At 42.9% G+C, this 16,751-nt stretch overlaps 1 protein-coding gene across 7 annotated transcripts; it reads left to right on the top strand.

Moving 5' to 3' along the window:
* The first annotated feature begins 2,348 nt into the window (after positions 1 to 2,348).
* Positions 2,349 to 13,554, top strand: HIKESHI (heat shock protein nuclear import factor hikeshi). Of its 7 annotated transcripts, none has more exons than XM_068140175.1 (6): positions 2,409 to 2,478; positions 2,889 to 2,997; positions 3,256 to 3,493; positions 7,091 to 7,242; positions 10,650 to 10,768; positions 13,315 to 13,554. In XM_068140175.1, the coding sequence occupies exons 3-6, from the start codon at positions 3,343 to 3,345 to the stop codon at positions 13,367 to 13,369; spliced, it is 477 nt and encodes a 158-aa protein (XP_067996276.1). In that variant the 5' UTR covers positions 2,409 to 2,478; positions 2,889 to 2,997; positions 3,256 to 3,342; the 3' UTR covers positions 13,370 to 13,554. The 7 variants fall into 7 exon arrangements, with proteins under 7 accessions (XP_067996249.1, XP_067996276.1, XP_067996283.1 ...); XM_068140166.1 differs by lacking the exon at positions 2,409 to 2,478 and adding an exon at positions 2,487 to 2,801; XM_068140148.1 differs by lacking the exon at positions 2,889 to 2,997 and having other exon boundaries at positions 2,349 to 2,478.
* The last annotated feature ends 3,197 nt before the right edge of the window (positions 13,555 to 16,751 follow it).

Below are 16,751 nucleotides of genomic sequence, written 5' to 3' on the forward strand. Positions count from 1 at the left end.
GCGCAACTGAATCTAGTTGGGGATGTCCCTGTTTACTGCAGCAGGGTTGCACCTCCCAAGTCAATGGATTATAAGATTCTATGATTCTGTGAAAAGCAGAACTGCTGGCACCATAGGAATTGTCTATTTCTTAAGATCACCTTGCCTTATTTTAGGCAAAAATCAGATTGAGGCTTTGTTATCATGCAGTACCAGAAACTAGTGACATTCATGCCCCTCTGATCTGAACAGGGCAGTGTGCAGCCACAACTTTATGTCTAGAATGAGTTTCAACTACTCATAAGCAAAGAGGCTTTTTTTTTTTTTTTTTTGCATTAAATAATCAAAGGAGTACCAAGCCCCAGAGCTCAGTGATTTGCACCCTTGGTACAACTGCTTTTTTTCAGGCCTTTTGAGCATCTACCTAACTTGGTTTTGAGACTGTTGCAATGTACTTACCTGTCACTTCACATTAAATTGAGGGGGAGTGTTGATCTATTTGAGGATATGAAGGCTCTGTAGAGGGATCTGGATAGGTTGGGCCAAGGACAACTGTATGAGATTTTAAAAGGCCAACTGATAGATCCTGCACTTCAGTCATAACAACTCTATGCAACACTACAGTCTTGGAGCACCGTGACTGGAAAGCTGCCCGGCAGAAAAGGACCTGGGGGTGCTGATGGACATGAGCTATCTGAACGTGAGCCAGCAATGTGCCCACGTGGCCAAGAAGCCAACAGTATATTGGCCTGTATTGGAATAGTGTTTCCAGCAGCAATAGGGAAGTCATCCTGCCCCTGGCACTGGTGAGGTTGCACCCTGAATACTGAGGTTTGGGTGCCACGGTACAAGAGACATTAAGGTGCTGCAGCATATCCACAGAAGGGTAACAAAGCTGGTGAAGAGTTTGGAAAACATGTCATGAAGAGCAGGTGAAGAAGCTGAAGTTGTTTAGCATGGAGAAGGCAGAGGAGAGACTTTATTGCTCTCTACAGTGACCTGAATAGAGGTTGTAGCATCACAGGTATTGGCCTCTTTTCCCTAGTAACAAGTGATAGGTTGAGAGGTAATGGCCTCAAGTTGCACCAGGGGAGGTTTAGCTTGGATCTTGGGAAAAATTTCTTTAGTGAAAGAGTCATCAGACATTGGAACAAGCTGCCCAGGGAGGTGGTGGAGTCACCACCTCTTAAAATGTTCAAACAATGTTTAGACATAGCATTTTGGGACATGGTTTAGCGGTCATAGTAGCATTGGGTTGATGACTGGACTTGATAATCTTAGACATCTTTTTCAACCTTAATGATTCTGTAATTCCTTCACTACATGAAGGAAAACAAAATGCTGCTTCCTTTTGTCCACCGAGTTTCTCAAGTTGTGGAAAAGACTTTTTTTTCCTTCTTTTTTTTTTTTTTTTTTTTTTTCCCTTCTCCTGCTGGTTTATCATAGAAACATAGAATTGTTTTGGTTGGAAAAGCTCTTTACAACCACCAGGTCCAACCACTAAGCTAACACTGCCAAACCCAACACTATATCATGTCCCTAAGTGCCACACATACATGCCGTGTAAATACCTCCAAAGATGGTGACTTCACCATTTATTTCCCTGAGCAGCTTGTTCCAATCACTAACAACCATTTCTGTAAGTTTTTCCAAATATTCAACCTAAACCCTGGCACACCCTCAGGCCAATTTCCCTTGCTCATGACTTCAGATTGACCCCCACCTGGCTACAACAAAACACACATGAGGAGTAGCTGAGGGAACAGAGGTTTAGTCTGGAGGAGGCTGAGGGAAAACCTCATTGTGCTCTACAACTACCTGACAAGAGGCTGTAGCGAGGTGGGAGCTGGTCTCTTCTCCCTAGAGTATCAAGTGATAGAACAACAGGAAATTACCTGAAACTGCTGCAGGAGTTTAGATTGGTTGTCAGGGATAGTTTCTTTACTGAAAGGGTGGTCACACATTAGAACAGGCTGCCAAAGGAGGTGGTGGAGTCACTGTGCCAGGCGTTCAAGAAACGAGTAGATATGGCACTTCTAGACGTGGTTTAATGGCCACGGGGGTGCTTTATCGACAGTGGGACTTGATGATCTTAGAGGTCTTTCGCAACCGAAACTGTTCTACGATAGCATTTCCTGTGCCCTTCAGCATTCAGTACAAGTCAGTCCTGTTTTATCCCACAAAACCCGCAAGGGCTGCCAGCGCTGGTGACCCCCGGACTGCGTGAAATTCTCCCACTCCCGCCCAGGGAGCGGCTCAGCACTGTAACGCAACCAGCAGGTCCCGCCCGGCCGGTGGCGTTGCACTAGGGAAGTTGCATCCCGCCTGCTCCTCCCTGCCCCCCGCGGCCGCGCTGCGGAAGTGACGCTTCGGGCCCGGGGTCGGTGCTGGCGCCTTGGCTTCCGGCAGACCGTGCTCATGGAGGCTCCGGAACAGTGAAACGTCTGAGGTGGTTCGGCGGCCGCTGCCATGTTCGGCTGCCTGGTGGCGGGCAGGCTGGTGAGCGCTGCCCGGGCCGCGGGCGGGGCCCTCAACCCGCTCGGGGCCCGGGGTGGAGCTGTCGCAGGGCCGCCCGGCAGAGATCGTTCCTCGCCTCGCCGGGCTTAGCCCGGGGCTGGCCCCAGGTGGAGGGACCTCGCCGTCTGCCCGACACCTCGGCTGGCTGTTGCCTCTCATCTCCAGAGGCAGCTGCATTGTAGAGCCTCGTTCCTGGGAGGCACTGGCCATGCCCCGAGCTCAGGCTTCTCAGAGACAAGCTGCGAGTTTAAAAGAAGCTTTTTAAGCCTAGATTGTGCGTTGGCTGCCAGGCTGCGGCGTCTCGGGTAAAGAGGAGGGTATCTTTTCCTCTGGCATTTAGCCGTCCTTCTAATTGCCTGTCTCAAGGTCTATTGTATTTCCTATGTGAACAGGTGTCCATGATCCTGGGGTTGTGCCAGCCAGGTGGTCAACAGCCACTGCTTATAGACTTGGCAACCTCTTCTGCACCCTATTTTCCTCCTACGCACATGGGGAGCGAAGGTATCCTGATCCTGTAGTCCCGGGTGGGATATGTGTTCAGTGCAGGTAGAACAAGACTGTCGTGCATTTTTAGTCATATTTTTTTGCAGTTGTTTTTTTCTGCTGTGTTTCACTTTTATCTGGCTATTTGCTGTTCAGGTTAGTGCATTCCACACTTTTTGTTGTGTTCCACCTTAGGTGTATTTCTGTGAAAGGAAATTCACAGTTACTGTCAGAGATGAAAAATAGTAATACTAATAAGAATTCTGTTCTCTTTAGGTACAAGCAGCTCCCCAACAAGTGGCTGAAGACAAATTTGTATTTGATTTGCCGGACTATGAAAACATCAATCATGTAGTGGTCTTCATGCTGGGAACTATACCATTTCCAGAAGGAATGGGAGGATCTGTCTATTTTTGTTATCCAGACCAGAGCGGAATGGCAGTATGGCAGCTGCTGGGGTTTGTCACTAATGAGAAGCCAAGTGCCATCTTCAAAATTTCTGGTTTGAAATCTGGTAAGAATGGTGAAGCACGTGTATTCCTGCACGCATAAAAAGAGAGAAATGTTTAAAGGTGGTTTTCAACAAAAAGGCAGAGCACTCTCAGTTTTCAGATAGTCCTGAGCAGATGTTGTACTAGAAGCCGTCTGTCATCTTCATTGACATCTGTCTGTGTGTCTTCCTAGTGAAATTTCTCACTCTTCTTCCATGCTGTTGGTCTGAAAATTCCCTTGAGTAGGCTTGGCATGTGTTTCTGCACAGAGAACCTGAGGATGAATAGCTCTGTAACTTCCATAGCATAGTTTTCAGGCGTTTGTCTAGACAAACACCTGCAGCGTTTTCTTTCACCTTCCACTCTTAAGCGGCTGTGTGCTTTGTAGCAAAGTGGCGGTTCTGTGATGCAGTGATTTCGGACAGCTGGCCGCTTCCTGCTCGGGTGCCTTTCCACAACTGCCCAGTAGAGGGAGTCTTCATTGAAAATCAGCTTTCCAAACCTTTTAGTATTGTTTAAATAGACCCGAGTTGGGCAAGTCTGCCTTATTTGGGAGCTAGAGACTGATGGTGCTACCTGAAGTAGATGTGGGTGTGTTTTCCTAAATATCTGGGAGTTGCGCCATGCATATTATAAAAATGAAACATCTGAGTGGCATACTTGGTCTTCACTCAAGGATTGGGTATGTCAGCTTAAAGTATTATGCTGATAAAGTAATACACATTTTCTGTAGGCTTCAGTCTTAACCTGAATCTCTGTTTTGGTAAGCAATGAGGTTGCTGTGTTAATAGGTGCTAATTCATAACCTGGCACACCTTTTGAATCAGCCCTGAATGGCCATGTGACATGAGATGGGGGCTCTCGAGGTGCAGAGTAAACCAAATGCTGATCATATATGTCCCTCAAAAACTTGCTCTTTCCTCAGAAAAGAGAACAGCCACAGGAGAGGCTTTGGTGGGGTATGCTTTTGAATATTCCATGGTTGTTGCTAGTGAAACTTTGAAGTGTATTGCTGGCTGTTGCACTGTTTTTTGTGCTTGAAAAAGTTCCTGTATTACTTACGGTTTCTGACAGTCCTGTAGGAAAAACACATTTTCAGATACTTTCTTCAATGATTAAACATGATTTCCAAGTAAGGGACTTTTCTGTTGTTGTTTTGGATAATTTTACTATTCTTTAAAGCTATACTTTTGAGTATAGAAATAAAAGTGCATGTGTGGCTTCTAGGTTTTTTTGTTGTTGTTTTTCCGCCCTTGATGTAGTCACTGAAGTCTTGCATCTGCTGATAATCATTGAAACTCTTGGAACCAAAAGGCTGAAGTAGCCAGCACTATTAACATGTTTCTTTTTGAGGGTTAATTGTCATGGAAGATGGTGACTTGGCTTTGTAATAAGCATTAAATCTGCATTATTTTCAGTCATCTCAAATGCCATCTTCATGCTTGTTGAAAACAGACTGTTAACTTATGCACACCCCACAATCCACTTACAAAATTGGTATTTATATTTCATGCTACAAGCTGAATAATGGTGGGGGTCGGGGTGTTGTGTTTGCACTCTTCTGGTAATTTTCCCACTCCACAGTGGGATGGCAGTCAATGTGCATTCTTTCAGCCTCTTACTCTTCCCATACCTGGATTATTTTTTTATAGGTGAAACGTTCAACAGCCTGTAGTCAAGGCAAAATAGACTGTTTCTGGCTTTAACAAAGCTGATTGGCCTCTTCAGTGCCAAGATGAGTAAAGCAGTAATATACCTTTGTGAAAGAGGCTGGGTTGATCTGGAATTAGGCAATTTTTGTACTTGTGTAATAAAGGCTTAGTTGTAATTAAGTGTTGTAGTAAGAGCCCTCAATGCCTGTTGGAGCTGCAGTAGTTGTGCTAACTGTAATCATTAATATCATCGGTATTCCCAGTGTAATTGCTGTGAAGGAACTATGGTCAGTTCTCAGTGTGACTTGAGTTCAAATTATTTGCTTGGGCTTCTGATGCCCTTGCAGAGCCTGACTGCTGTTGGAAGGCAAGACATAGGTTCTGCTGGCATTTGCCACAGCTTTTTGCTTAGGTTGGCTTGGAAAATCTGGGTAGAATGTTTTGCTGGCCTTCTGTTTCAAAGACTGAAATTATGCTGCAAGAAAGCTGTTTGGGCCTAGAGAATCAAACTTTACAAGAATGCCATTGCTGGCAGTTGTCACTGTACCTGACTTGTCTATACTTTCAGATCTGGAGAAGTCTTATGTCACTTGTGTGGTAGATTCTAATAGCTAACAAATTTTACCTTTATCAGGCAAGCGTCTCTCTACAGTAAATACTGAGATCACACAGCAAGGGTAGTTGTCAAAAGCACCTCTAAATAGCTCTTCTTCTTGGCCTTGTGTTAAAGTAGCAGTTTAACAGTGAGTGCTTTACTTAACTGTAGCACTGTATTGTAGTACGATCTTGAGTGAGGACCTCAGTTGAAAAGCTTTCCATGTGGCTTGGATGTTGGGTTCTTTGTGGTTGTGCTTTATGTCTCTGCAGAATAATGGTCAGGTTTCTGAGATCTTCAGTCTTGAGTCTCAGTTCAGCTTCTCAAGTTTGTCTTGCTGAGTGAATTTTTAACAGTGGAGCTAAGTCAGATGGTGCTTTAGATTTGAGTTAAGCTTTCTCACAGCTCAGGACAGTGTTGGCTGGTCTGTGGAACAGCTCTTGAGTAGCTTTTGCTTCCTCCTGCTAGTAAGAGGCCAGAGAGTGCTAGTGAAACACCACTTCTGTGCTAAGAAGATACCTGTCTATTGTGTTCACCCAAACTTAGGTGGAGTATTAGAACGTGTTTGCATTCGAGTCCTCCCAGACGTTTTCCCTGTATTTTCCTTTACAGATGCTGACAGAGGAGTGCATGATTTAAGTGACTCTAGGTGTCATTGTTTGCAGAGACCCTAGCTGCATCTGAGGCTCAAAGTACTGGGTAATACTCAGGGCAGAAGTGATGGTAGAGAGCTGGGAGTAGTATATAATTTGGGGATGTTTCTCTGTCCAATTCATTGTTTTCTTTGTAGTTGCAAAGTCAGAGGCCTTTCTGTTCCATGGTTGTATTTTGACCTTTGCTGCTGCTGGTGGTTTTGAGCAATTCAGATGAGACTTGGAGCTGCCCAGCCCTCCACAGGGATAGCTTTGAGTCAATGATGTTTAAGTAGCGTTTAGTATTTTCCATAACACAAGCAGGTTCACAAGAATCTGGCTTGGAATGAGTGGATCAAACAACTCTGCAGCAGTGCTGAATGTTTCCTGTTTATCTGCACTTGTTGCAATGTGAATTAAAGGCTTCCTCTCTATAGAGCAGGTTCTGTTCTCTTGCATCCACAGATCATAATTCCTGTTGAATTCATTTACTTCATGGGGAGCTTTAAAGCTGGTTTTCTTCTTTTAGAAACAAATTTTAAATACCTGTTCACTGTTTCATCTCTTGTGCTTGCGTGCCCTTGTGCCTGTGCTTGAACTGTGTGCTGCTTTTTCTGTATTTCTGAGCTAGGACAATCACTGCTGGGAGTTGAGGAATACCTTCTACAGAAGAAACATGGTGATTTAAGTAACAGTCTTTACATGTGTGCCAAATCTAACACGTGTTTGTGGTGCTTTCAGGGAAGGGAAGTCAACATCCCTTTGGTGCCATGAACCTCCCTCAGACACCAACGGTGGCCCAGATTGGAATCTCAGTGGAACTGCTGGAGAACCTGGCCCAGCAGACTCCTGTTGCAAGTGCTGCTGTGTCATCAGTAGATTCATTCACTGAGGTAGCTTGGACAGTGTGTTGTCCAAAGTTTTCTGTGCTACAAAAGTCTTTAAGCCTCTGAAGAACTAACTGGGGGGGGGGGGGGAAATCTGCTATGGATGGCTATAGGATTGTAACCAACCTAATTGTCAAATCATTTTGCTGGATGCTTTGATATTTTGAAATTATGTTTTCTTACATAGGGAAACTATGTCCTGCAAAAGACTGGATTTTGCACACTCAGTGGAATCAGGCCAGTAGGCTGGCATTGGTGTTACTGTAATGTAATCATATTTGTGGTGCTTCCGTATAGGAGCAGCAATGGAAGGGACAGTGGATGTCTGGTGATTTATAGGTGCTGCAGCTGTAGTTCATAGACTTTCAGGGATGGTCAAAAATTACTCAGAAGTCAAGACAGACTCCACTAACCCTGGAGAAACACTACTTATGTAGTTCTGCAGAACTACAGAATTGTGCCTTCTCTCAAAGAAAGACCGTTTTTTTCTTCTTTTTTTTTTTCCCAGTTCTTTCCCTGTGGACCTGGCTGTGGGCTGCAACACTTGCCACTTTTTCCCAGCCTGTTAGTTTGAACCTCTGGAAATCCTCAGCTAGCAGTAGCATGTAGTTGGCCATCTAACAGCAGTTCAAGGCGAGCTAGTTCAGCATGGCAAGTCTTGATCTCCTTAACACTGACAGCTCTGTCAGCTCTGTTGTTACCTTTTAACATCTCAGCATTTGGTGAGGGTTTTATTTTTCCTGCCTGCTTTCCTTACAGATTCTCCTTGAGATAGATTGGTAATTGAACAGTAGTCCTGGTACTGTAGCTGGTGTCCTTTGGCAGTTTGTTACCCTTAATAGCTGCTAATAGGGAAGGTCTCTTGGAGAAAGTTACTGTAACTGACCAACAGCTGTTTTCTTATAGAATCATGGAATTATGGAATTGTTTCAGTTGAAAAAGACCTCTAAGATCATCAAGTCCAGCTGTAGACCTAACACCACTGTGGCCATTAAACTATGTCCTGATGTGCCATGTCTACACATTTTAGCATCTCCAGGGACAAGGACTCCACCTCCCTGGGCAGCTTGTTCTAGTGCCTGAACACCTTTTCAGTAAAGAAACTCTTCCTAATACCAATCTAAACCTCCCCTGGTACAATTTGAGGTCATTTCCATTCATCCTGTCACTTGATACTAGGGAGAAGAGACCAACCTTCACCTCATTACAACCTCCATTTCAGTAGTTGTAGAGAACAATGAGATCTCCCCTCAGCCTCTTCCAGACTAAATAATCCCTGTTCCCTCAGCTGCTTCTTATAAGACCTGTTCTCCAGACCCTTCACCATCTTTATTGCCCTTGCCTGGACACTATACAGCACTTCAATGCCTTTCTTGTAGTGAGGGGTCCAAAACGATGCAGTATTTGAGGTGTGGCCTCACCAGTGCTGAGCACAGGGGCACAATGACTTCCCTGCTCCTGCTGGTTATGCTGTTCCTGGTACAGGCTAGGATGCTATTACCGTCCTTGGCCATTTTATAATATGGTCAATTCAGCTTTCCTGGGGCAAATGACATCTAAATGCTTCTGGTTCCAGCAGTTTTTATTGTAGCAGTCAAGCCATGAGGTAACAATGTGCCACTTGAGGTCATTTGTAAGGTTTCTGATGCAGTATTTTTAAAAATAAATATTACTTCATGACTGCATATCTTACAAATGTTACTTCCAGTTAGGAGGGTTCTTTATTAAAGAAAAAAAAGACATGCTGCTTAACTGAAATTGTGCACTGCTTTCAAGGAATGCAGTTAAATGAAAGGTTCAAGTAATAGTTACTCCTATAGAGAAAATTTATAAAGTCATAATTGAAGAAGACTTTTGAGGGAGTAGAGAACAGAGGAAGGGATACAACTGAGAGCATGTTTGTGAATGACTAATGGCTTTTGTTCAATACTTGTCATCATCCATTTGAAACTTATATTTGACCAATAAAAGTGGTTTTTTAAGGGCAAAACCATCTGTTGCTACTCTGAGTTGCTCTTAGAGTTGCTACTCTACATCTGTTGGTAGACAGATGTTGGTACATCTGTGTGTAGAATATATTCTAAAAAGTTGCGCAAGGAAAAAAAATGGACAAACCCAGAGAGTTCAGGATGAGTGGGAGGAGATTGAGGGTAGGCTTCAGGATTCTGGGGCTGCCCAGGGAGGTGGTGGAGTCACCGTCCCTGGAGGTGTTCAAAAAGGGATTGAAGCCATGGTTTAGTAGTCATGAGGTGTTGTGTGATGGGTTGGACTTGATGATCTTTGAGGTATTTTCTAACCTTACTGATTCTATGGTATGATTCTATCAGTTCTTCCATTCCTTTTGTCAGAGCAAATGGAGGGAAGCAAAACAGTGCATATCTCAGAGGGCCAAGAGGGGATCTTATTAATACCTGAGAGGTGGGTGTCAAGATGAAGGTGCCAGCCTCTTTTTGATGGTGCCCAGTGATAGGACAAGGAACAATGGGTACAAACTGGAATACAGGAGGCTCCACCTCAGTATGAGGAGAAACTTCCTTATGGTGAAGTTGGCCAAGCGCTGGAACAGGCTGCCCAGAGAGGTTGTGGAGTTTCCTTCTCTGGAGGTTTTCAGACCCTGCCTGGATGCATTCCTGTGCCTAGGTGATCTTGCTTTGACAGGGGGGTTGGATTCAATTATCTCCAAAGAAACGTAAAAAGATTAGGGGAAGGAAGTAAGTGCCACAGGGTTATGTATTTGTAAACTGGCTGAGAATGTCGAATGTCCTGCAGCCTCACTGACTGCGCACAGGGCTTGCTACTTGCTGGCCTCTCTTTGAGGTTTTTTCCTTCCTTCTTACTACAGTTAGGGAATTTCCTATGCCTCTTTTTTCCTGTTTTTCCCAGCAGCATCTTGTGGCAGTGGATGTCAGGATAGCAGCCTTTCTGTGGTGAAAGCTAAAGGAAATTTCCCTATTGCTGGAGCCTAATGAATTGTTACAAGTCAGACTGCACTCTTTGCAGCCGGTTTAACACCTGGTGTTTTGCTGTGAGCTGGAATGGCAGGTTTGACCTGGACTGCAGTTCTGATAGTTTAATTTGGAGGAGAAGGACAGATCTTGTCACTGCACTACTACTTTGTCACAAAAAGGAAATGCTCCTCATAAAGCTCTGTATTCAGTTGGATGAAATTGGGCAGTGAGAGGGTGAGTGAAGGTTGTGAAAATGATTTCTGGATGCATCTGAAGGCAAGATTCAAGAGTGAGGATATTTTGATTTAAAATGGGTATCTCTGGACCCACTATGTCCACTCCTATTCTGTTTTAGATCATAGTGCTAGTTTTACTTCATATAGGAGTTGTGTCTGTCAACTTTTTTCACAGAAATTCAGACTGAAAAGAGAAGTTACTTAAAATGTCTCTTTTTATTTATTTTAGTTCACTCAGAAGATGTTGGATAACTTCTATAACTTTGCTTCATCATTTGCTGTTACTCAGGCACAGATGACCCCAAATCCTTCTGAAGCTTTCATTCCTGCAAATGTAGTTCTGAAATGGTAATGGCATGGCAGTAATTTCTGCTAACAAGTGTTCTTTTTTTCTAGGCGTTAAACCACCTGATTTCTAAGTATTGATGCTTTTCATCAAGGTGATACAAAAAGGTTTAAGGGTTTGGGTTTGTTTCTCAAGTATAGGGAAGTTCTAGCCACCATTCTTGTTTATTTGTCATCATCTTTATATCAGATATTTTTTAGAAAAGTGCTAAAAGCCTATGTTTTTGCTTCCACAAATGACGTAAGTGGATTTGCACTACATTGGTGATCATGCAAATGCTCTGGAGGAACATGGAGACAGAAGACACTTGTCAGTTTGTGCTTATTTGTAATACTTGTTCTCTGCTTAGGCATAGTTCCAGCACATTGCTTAAGAATGAGAGGGGGTGCAGAAATGCTGTTCCTAAATGGCCTTGTTATGTCACAAAGACCTTTGAGTGCACACAACAACTGTGCTTCTGAGAGCTGTTTTCCAGGGAACTGGTTTAAGAAGTCTATGGGAATAGCCCGTGTAGTCTGGAGACAAGTTGTGAACTGTCAGGCAGTCCTTTAAGATGTCTGAAAAAGTCTTTCCTACAGTTCCAGTTCAGCCTTCTTTAGCCTCTACAGTACTAACCCAATCCCTTTATTAAACCAGTATTCTGGACGCCGTGAATACAGTCTTAGTCTTAGTACTGATCTCATGAATATGCAAGAAGTTAATTTCAACAGTGCATTTTCTTTGGGTGTGTAACATAATGCAGGTCAAGGTAACTCTGCTCACTCCATGACCACATATGGGTAGGGTCTCTGAGGAAAAGAACCAAAGGGAAGACAGACAAAAGCATCAGGGTGATGTCTGGCCGCTGCCTGGATGATGCTGAATTTGCTTTTGGCACCTTTTCAAAACAGTGTGGTGAAGTGAGGCATAATTCAAGTAAACTGAACACATTTGTGTACAGAAATCTGTTCAGGTGATTGCAGCCACAGGAAAACATCTTTTGGCTCTGTTTCATATGTTTCTGAGTCATTACAATGAATTTGATTACAGCTTGTAATGGGTGGAGTATCTTGTGTCTATGCAACTGATTGGCTGCACTGGAAATTCAATCGTTTGGCTAAGAAATTCACTTATAAATAAGCCTTTCTCTCTTAAACTGAGTGGGTTTAAAGTCCTTTAGAGTCTCTCCTTGCATTTCAGTTGGGTTAAGAACTATGACATGAAGGGGAAGAGCTTTTTTTATCTTGTTTTACAGTTGCCAGTATCTTCTGATACTTTACAGTTTGTGTTTGTGGGAATTGACAGGAGGCTTTAGACTTTTGTAGCTCAGCTATTTATTTATTTAGAAAGGTAAAGAGATTGTTTACTTCCCCATTTTTTCACTGAAGGTCAATAATGAATTCTGGTGTGCTTGTTTCTATCAGACAACATGTGTGCATACTTGATTCCGTTGCATGTTAGAGACTTCATAGAAGCAGACTGCTATAGGCTTGAAGTGACCTTTTAAAGGTCTTCTAGTCCAACACTCCTGCAGTCATCACCCCTACATCTTTAAGTAGATCAGATTGCTCAGAGTCCTGACCAACCTAACTTTGAATGTTTCCAGGGATGGGGCTTCTACCATCTCCTGGCAGCCATGCCAGTGTTTCACCAACCTCACTGTAAAAAAAAAATCTTCCTTGTATCCAGTCTGAATCTTCCCTCTTGAAAACCATCACCCTTTGTGCTGTTGCAACAGGCCCTGCTAAAAAGATTGCCATCATCAATTATTTTTCTTCTTCAGATTTTACTAAAACATTTTTTAAACAAATGCAGAAGTTGAAGTTATTTATTCAGAGTGGGAAAAATAATGGGGGCTGCTTTCTCTCAAGGTTTCTATTGGAACTGCGGGGCAAATCAATGTGTGGCCTTAAGCATGGAATTGTCTGCAGTCCCCTCTTCCATACCTGCCCACAAGTTACACGTGGCCTGCTGGGAAGTGATCCTGAGTTGGAGGCTGTGGTCTCTGCACAAGCCTGTTGGTGTCAGTCAAGCTTGCTCCACTGTCCTGTGAACTGAGAAGTGCTAAGCTGGCTCTGTGCATCCCAAACAGAGCCCCACCGAAGGGCTTTGTACAGGGAGAGCTGAGGTGGTTTCAGAAGCAATGCTGTTACCTTGTACGTCCCTAACTGGTATGAGGTTTTCACAGCTTAGTATGGCTGTGATTTCTTCTGTGAGATGGGCAGCCTCATTTAAACTCCTACCTGCCTGAACTTGCATTCAACTAGCCCCAAAAGTGTTAGGCACAAAATAGCCACTTCTAATTCACTTAAAATTTTACTAAGCTTGAATGAACATCCTCTGAGATAGTGCTTTAATTAAGTACGTAGTGTTGGTGAAATACACAAGTCTCACTGTGAATATTTTTGATGTGGAATTAAAAAGGATGATTTTGGATTTACGTGTTTACTGGCATGGAGTAAATGTAATTCATTGTGTTCTCTGCATAGACTAAATTATTTGTATCATGTTTAAGGCTATGTCATTTACAGCAGCTTTTGCGGTTTGTTTGGTTGTTTTTTCATTCTAGGTATGAGAACTTCCAGAGACGTCTGACACAGAACCCTCTGTTCTGGAAAACATAAACTTGAATTGTGCCCTTTGAAGTGCAGTCTAAAGAGCATTACCTGAAAGAGGCAGCAAGTGTCTCCAATGAAGAATTTGAGAGGGAGGGGTGAAAAAAGGAAACAAACAAACAGTCTGAATAGAGAAACTTGTACCTTTTTTATTACTCTTGAAAATTATTTAAAATTAAAACCTGTGAAAACTACTTGCCTGTGCATTTTCTCTGTCATTCAAGTACTTGGCTGCAACAAGAAATCAGTGTTTGGGTCTGTTTACTTTTGTTTGTTTTTTAAAAAAGGATTAGAATAGTGAGACAGATATTTTTCTGGCAGACAGCTCTGTGTAGCACACAGCTCATGCTGACAGCTGGACAGTCTCAGGTGAGGCTTGAAGCCTTCCCTGCAGCACTTGTAAAGGAAGCACATTTCTTGACTTTTGGCCATAGAGCCAGAGCTCCCCAGCATAATCAGTGGGGAAAGAGGAGCATGGATCACACGCTCCTGTGTAGACTAGGAAGGGAAAATTTACCCCATGTTCATAGGAAATTCTTTGGCTTGAAATAAGAAGCCCTTAAAGTGTACCTAAATTAAGTTACATTGTGGCAACATTTTTTTTGAGTCAGTCACCAGCAGATGGAGTAAAAATCCAGCAAATAGGACCTTACTCACTGAAACAGGAAGACCCTTCTAACCCAGTTGCTGATTCAACAACCGAGGGCCTGTTCTCTACCTCCATCTGTGCTACAAACTTCCTTGCTGACTCTAGGCAAAGTTTCTGCCTAAAAATTAGGATTGTGGCCCAAGCCCATCATTTAGCCAATTTTTAGGTACCTGGAGGTCTTTCAGAGACTTTTTTTTTTTTTTTCCTTGATGAAGGCATGAAAGATTAATCTTTTCAAATAACTGCTCAGTGTATACTAGTTGAAGGAAACAGCAACTTTGAAATTATACTGTAGTCTTCATGCAGAGTTCTTCTAAAACAGACATCTGCAACACTTGCAGCCTCCTGAAACAGCTTCCTGGATGAACTGCAACTATCCTTCAGGAGATTGAAGCCAGGCAGAGCCTGACTTAACCTCTCATCTGCCTTTTGCCGAGATGGAAGACAAAGAGCCCAGAATCTGTCAAAGACCAGAACTATGGGTGGCTTGCAGACAAAGGCAAAGAACATGTTAATGCCTTTGGGGATAGTTTGGGTACGGTTCCCCAATTCTAGAGTCAAATCATACTTTGTTTCATGAAGAGCTTAGACACCAGAGCTCTTGAGGTGTGTTACAGAAAAGTATGTATTAGAAGAGTTTAATGCTCTCCAAAATACTCTAAATTCTTTTGCAAAGATTTAAACTGTGCTAGCTCTGGATCTTCCAGAAAACACACAAAAATAATTTGGTCTGTCTCCCTTTTATAGTTCAGAACTAGGCAATTCTAGGAAAAAAACACCCCAAATAAATAAATACCCAAGTTGTATGTTTGCTTGCACTTTCTAGGTCTGAATGTTGACAAGTTTCCCCCCGCCCCTTGTTGTGTATATTCAATGTATTAAAAATGCTGATGGGGCTGATTGTTGTAAAGAACTTCTTTCTTCCCTAGGGCTTGTTTCAACTCTTACTTTTGCAAGTTCACAGTCTCTACTTCTTCCCTTGAACACCTTGAACTTGATCTTGGCTTCAACCAGGTTTCTCAGGGCAAACCTGCTGGAACTCTCATCTGCATTTTAAGAGAACAGTCTTCAGCACATTCACAAGTTAATACACAAGTTCAAGCTGACCCTAATTGTTAGGTCTCTCTCTGGTCCAGCACCACCCTTCCTTTCCTTCCTCTCCAGCAGAGAGCTCATTTGTCAGAACATAACACTTACACACAAAACAACCCCAACCATGGATGAAAAATCCCTGCTGCTTTTGTATCCCCTTTCACTCTCAATCCTGGATGTAGGAAAACACAAACCTAGTCCTCCGGCATGCTACCAGAAAGCATTTCAGAGTCTAAATGGTACCAGCCTCCAACCCAAGTGGTCTCAATATACTTGAGCTCATCAGGTGAAAGCTCTTTCCTTGAAGGCTGTAGGAAGCCTAAGCACTCCCTCTGCCTTTTTGGAGTGCTCTCCCAACCACATCCCCACCTCCACCATTTTACAGACTGCCAACCCCACATACTTTCCACAGAATTAACTATAAGGTGTACAGGCCCTCACTGTTGCATAAATACTAGTTCATGCTGTGCCAGCAGTTCTATAGATACAGTAGGACTAGAGGTTAAAAACTGTGTCCAAGCTCCCATTTCACCTGTGCCCGCTCCATCTGATTTGTGCTCAACTCTGCAGGTATTTTTACTCCTCCCTCCAATGCTCAAGCTTGTGCGTGGTTCTGCCTGTCTCTGTTTTATGCTTGGCTTCTGGGTAACATCCCTATGAACAGCCAGTCAAGAGCACCCCTTCCAAAAAGGAGTGTGCTGGCCACTTGGTTTGCGCAAGAGAAATAATAGTTCAGAATGCAGCTCCACTGGACAGGGCTGTGCTATGATAATAATACTGCACCTCCCCAGCAGTAAAGATAAGGATTTAAAAATTAAAAAAATAATTTATTACAGACGAAGACTTGTAAGCTACATGCCAGTACGAGACTTAATTTTTTGCAGGCTCTCAAGGACATAAATCAAAATTGGCTTAGCCATAATACTTCAAACCAAACAGGTAGTTTGTTTAAACAGAGTACTTACAAGCTTTCCAAACTGTAACAAACAGGCAAAAGCCATATCCTGAGAGATAAAAGTCAGATACACACTTAAGAAGCCAGTTGCAGACAGGACTACTGAACTTAATCTACTGATCAGAATCAGCACTATCCTGTTGCCAGTAACAGTGTACTTGTGTTTATGTAATACCCTCACACATTCCGTTCAAGTAACGTGTTCTGGTGAAGGATAAGAGCATGGCAGGGGGGGAAAAGTATGTAAATAGTTCAGCTTCAGAACAAAGCTTTCTTCATCATTCAGGTACACACAGCTATTGTGCCATGCCTTGGACCACTTCCAGAATACACTAACATTTCTACTAGACCCTGACAAGATATACGCAAGTGTTTTGAACACGGATTATCCCTGCCATCTTCCCCATCTGTCCCCTTTCATTTCTATTAACTATACATATTTTAAACCTATATGAAATAGTATTGATTTCAGAATTCATGTAAAATATTGATGAGGCTAATTTGGGATATGAACAATAGGAACAATTAAAATATATTTCAAATAACTAACTTTAAAAAAATCATAGTAACTAACCAGCCAATATCTAAACAGGTGAGCAACGTGATCCACACATGAAATGTCAATATTTTCAAGCAACAGAAATGGTGAAAAACCCATCCCAGTCTAAGATTATTAAAACTTAATGTCAATATAC

Source organism: Melanerpes formicivorus, unplaced genomic scaffold, assembly GCF_026170545.1.
Source record: "Melanerpes formicivorus ecotype bairdi unplaced genomic scaffold, bMelFor1.0.p_v2 SCAF_1, whole genome shotgun sequence".
Classification (NCBI taxonomy): Eukaryota; Metazoa; Chordata; class Aves; order Piciformes; family Picidae; genus Melanerpes; species Melanerpes formicivorus.

Excerpts from the sequence above, each read along its gene's own strand:
- HIKESHI (XM_068140139.1), top strand. The coding sequence starts at position 3,028 with ATGTGTTCAGTGCAGGTAGAACAAGACTGTCGTGCATTTTTAGTCATA. Across the intron at positions 3,136-3,255 it reads TCTGGCTATTTGCTGTTCAG|GTACAAGCAGCTCCCCAACA; the intron begins GTTAGTGCATTC and ends TGTTCTCTTTAG. Across the intron at positions 7,243-10,649 it reads CAGTAGATTCATTCACTGAG|TTCACTCAGAAGATGTTGGA; the intron begins GTAGCTTGGACA and ends TATTTATTTTAG.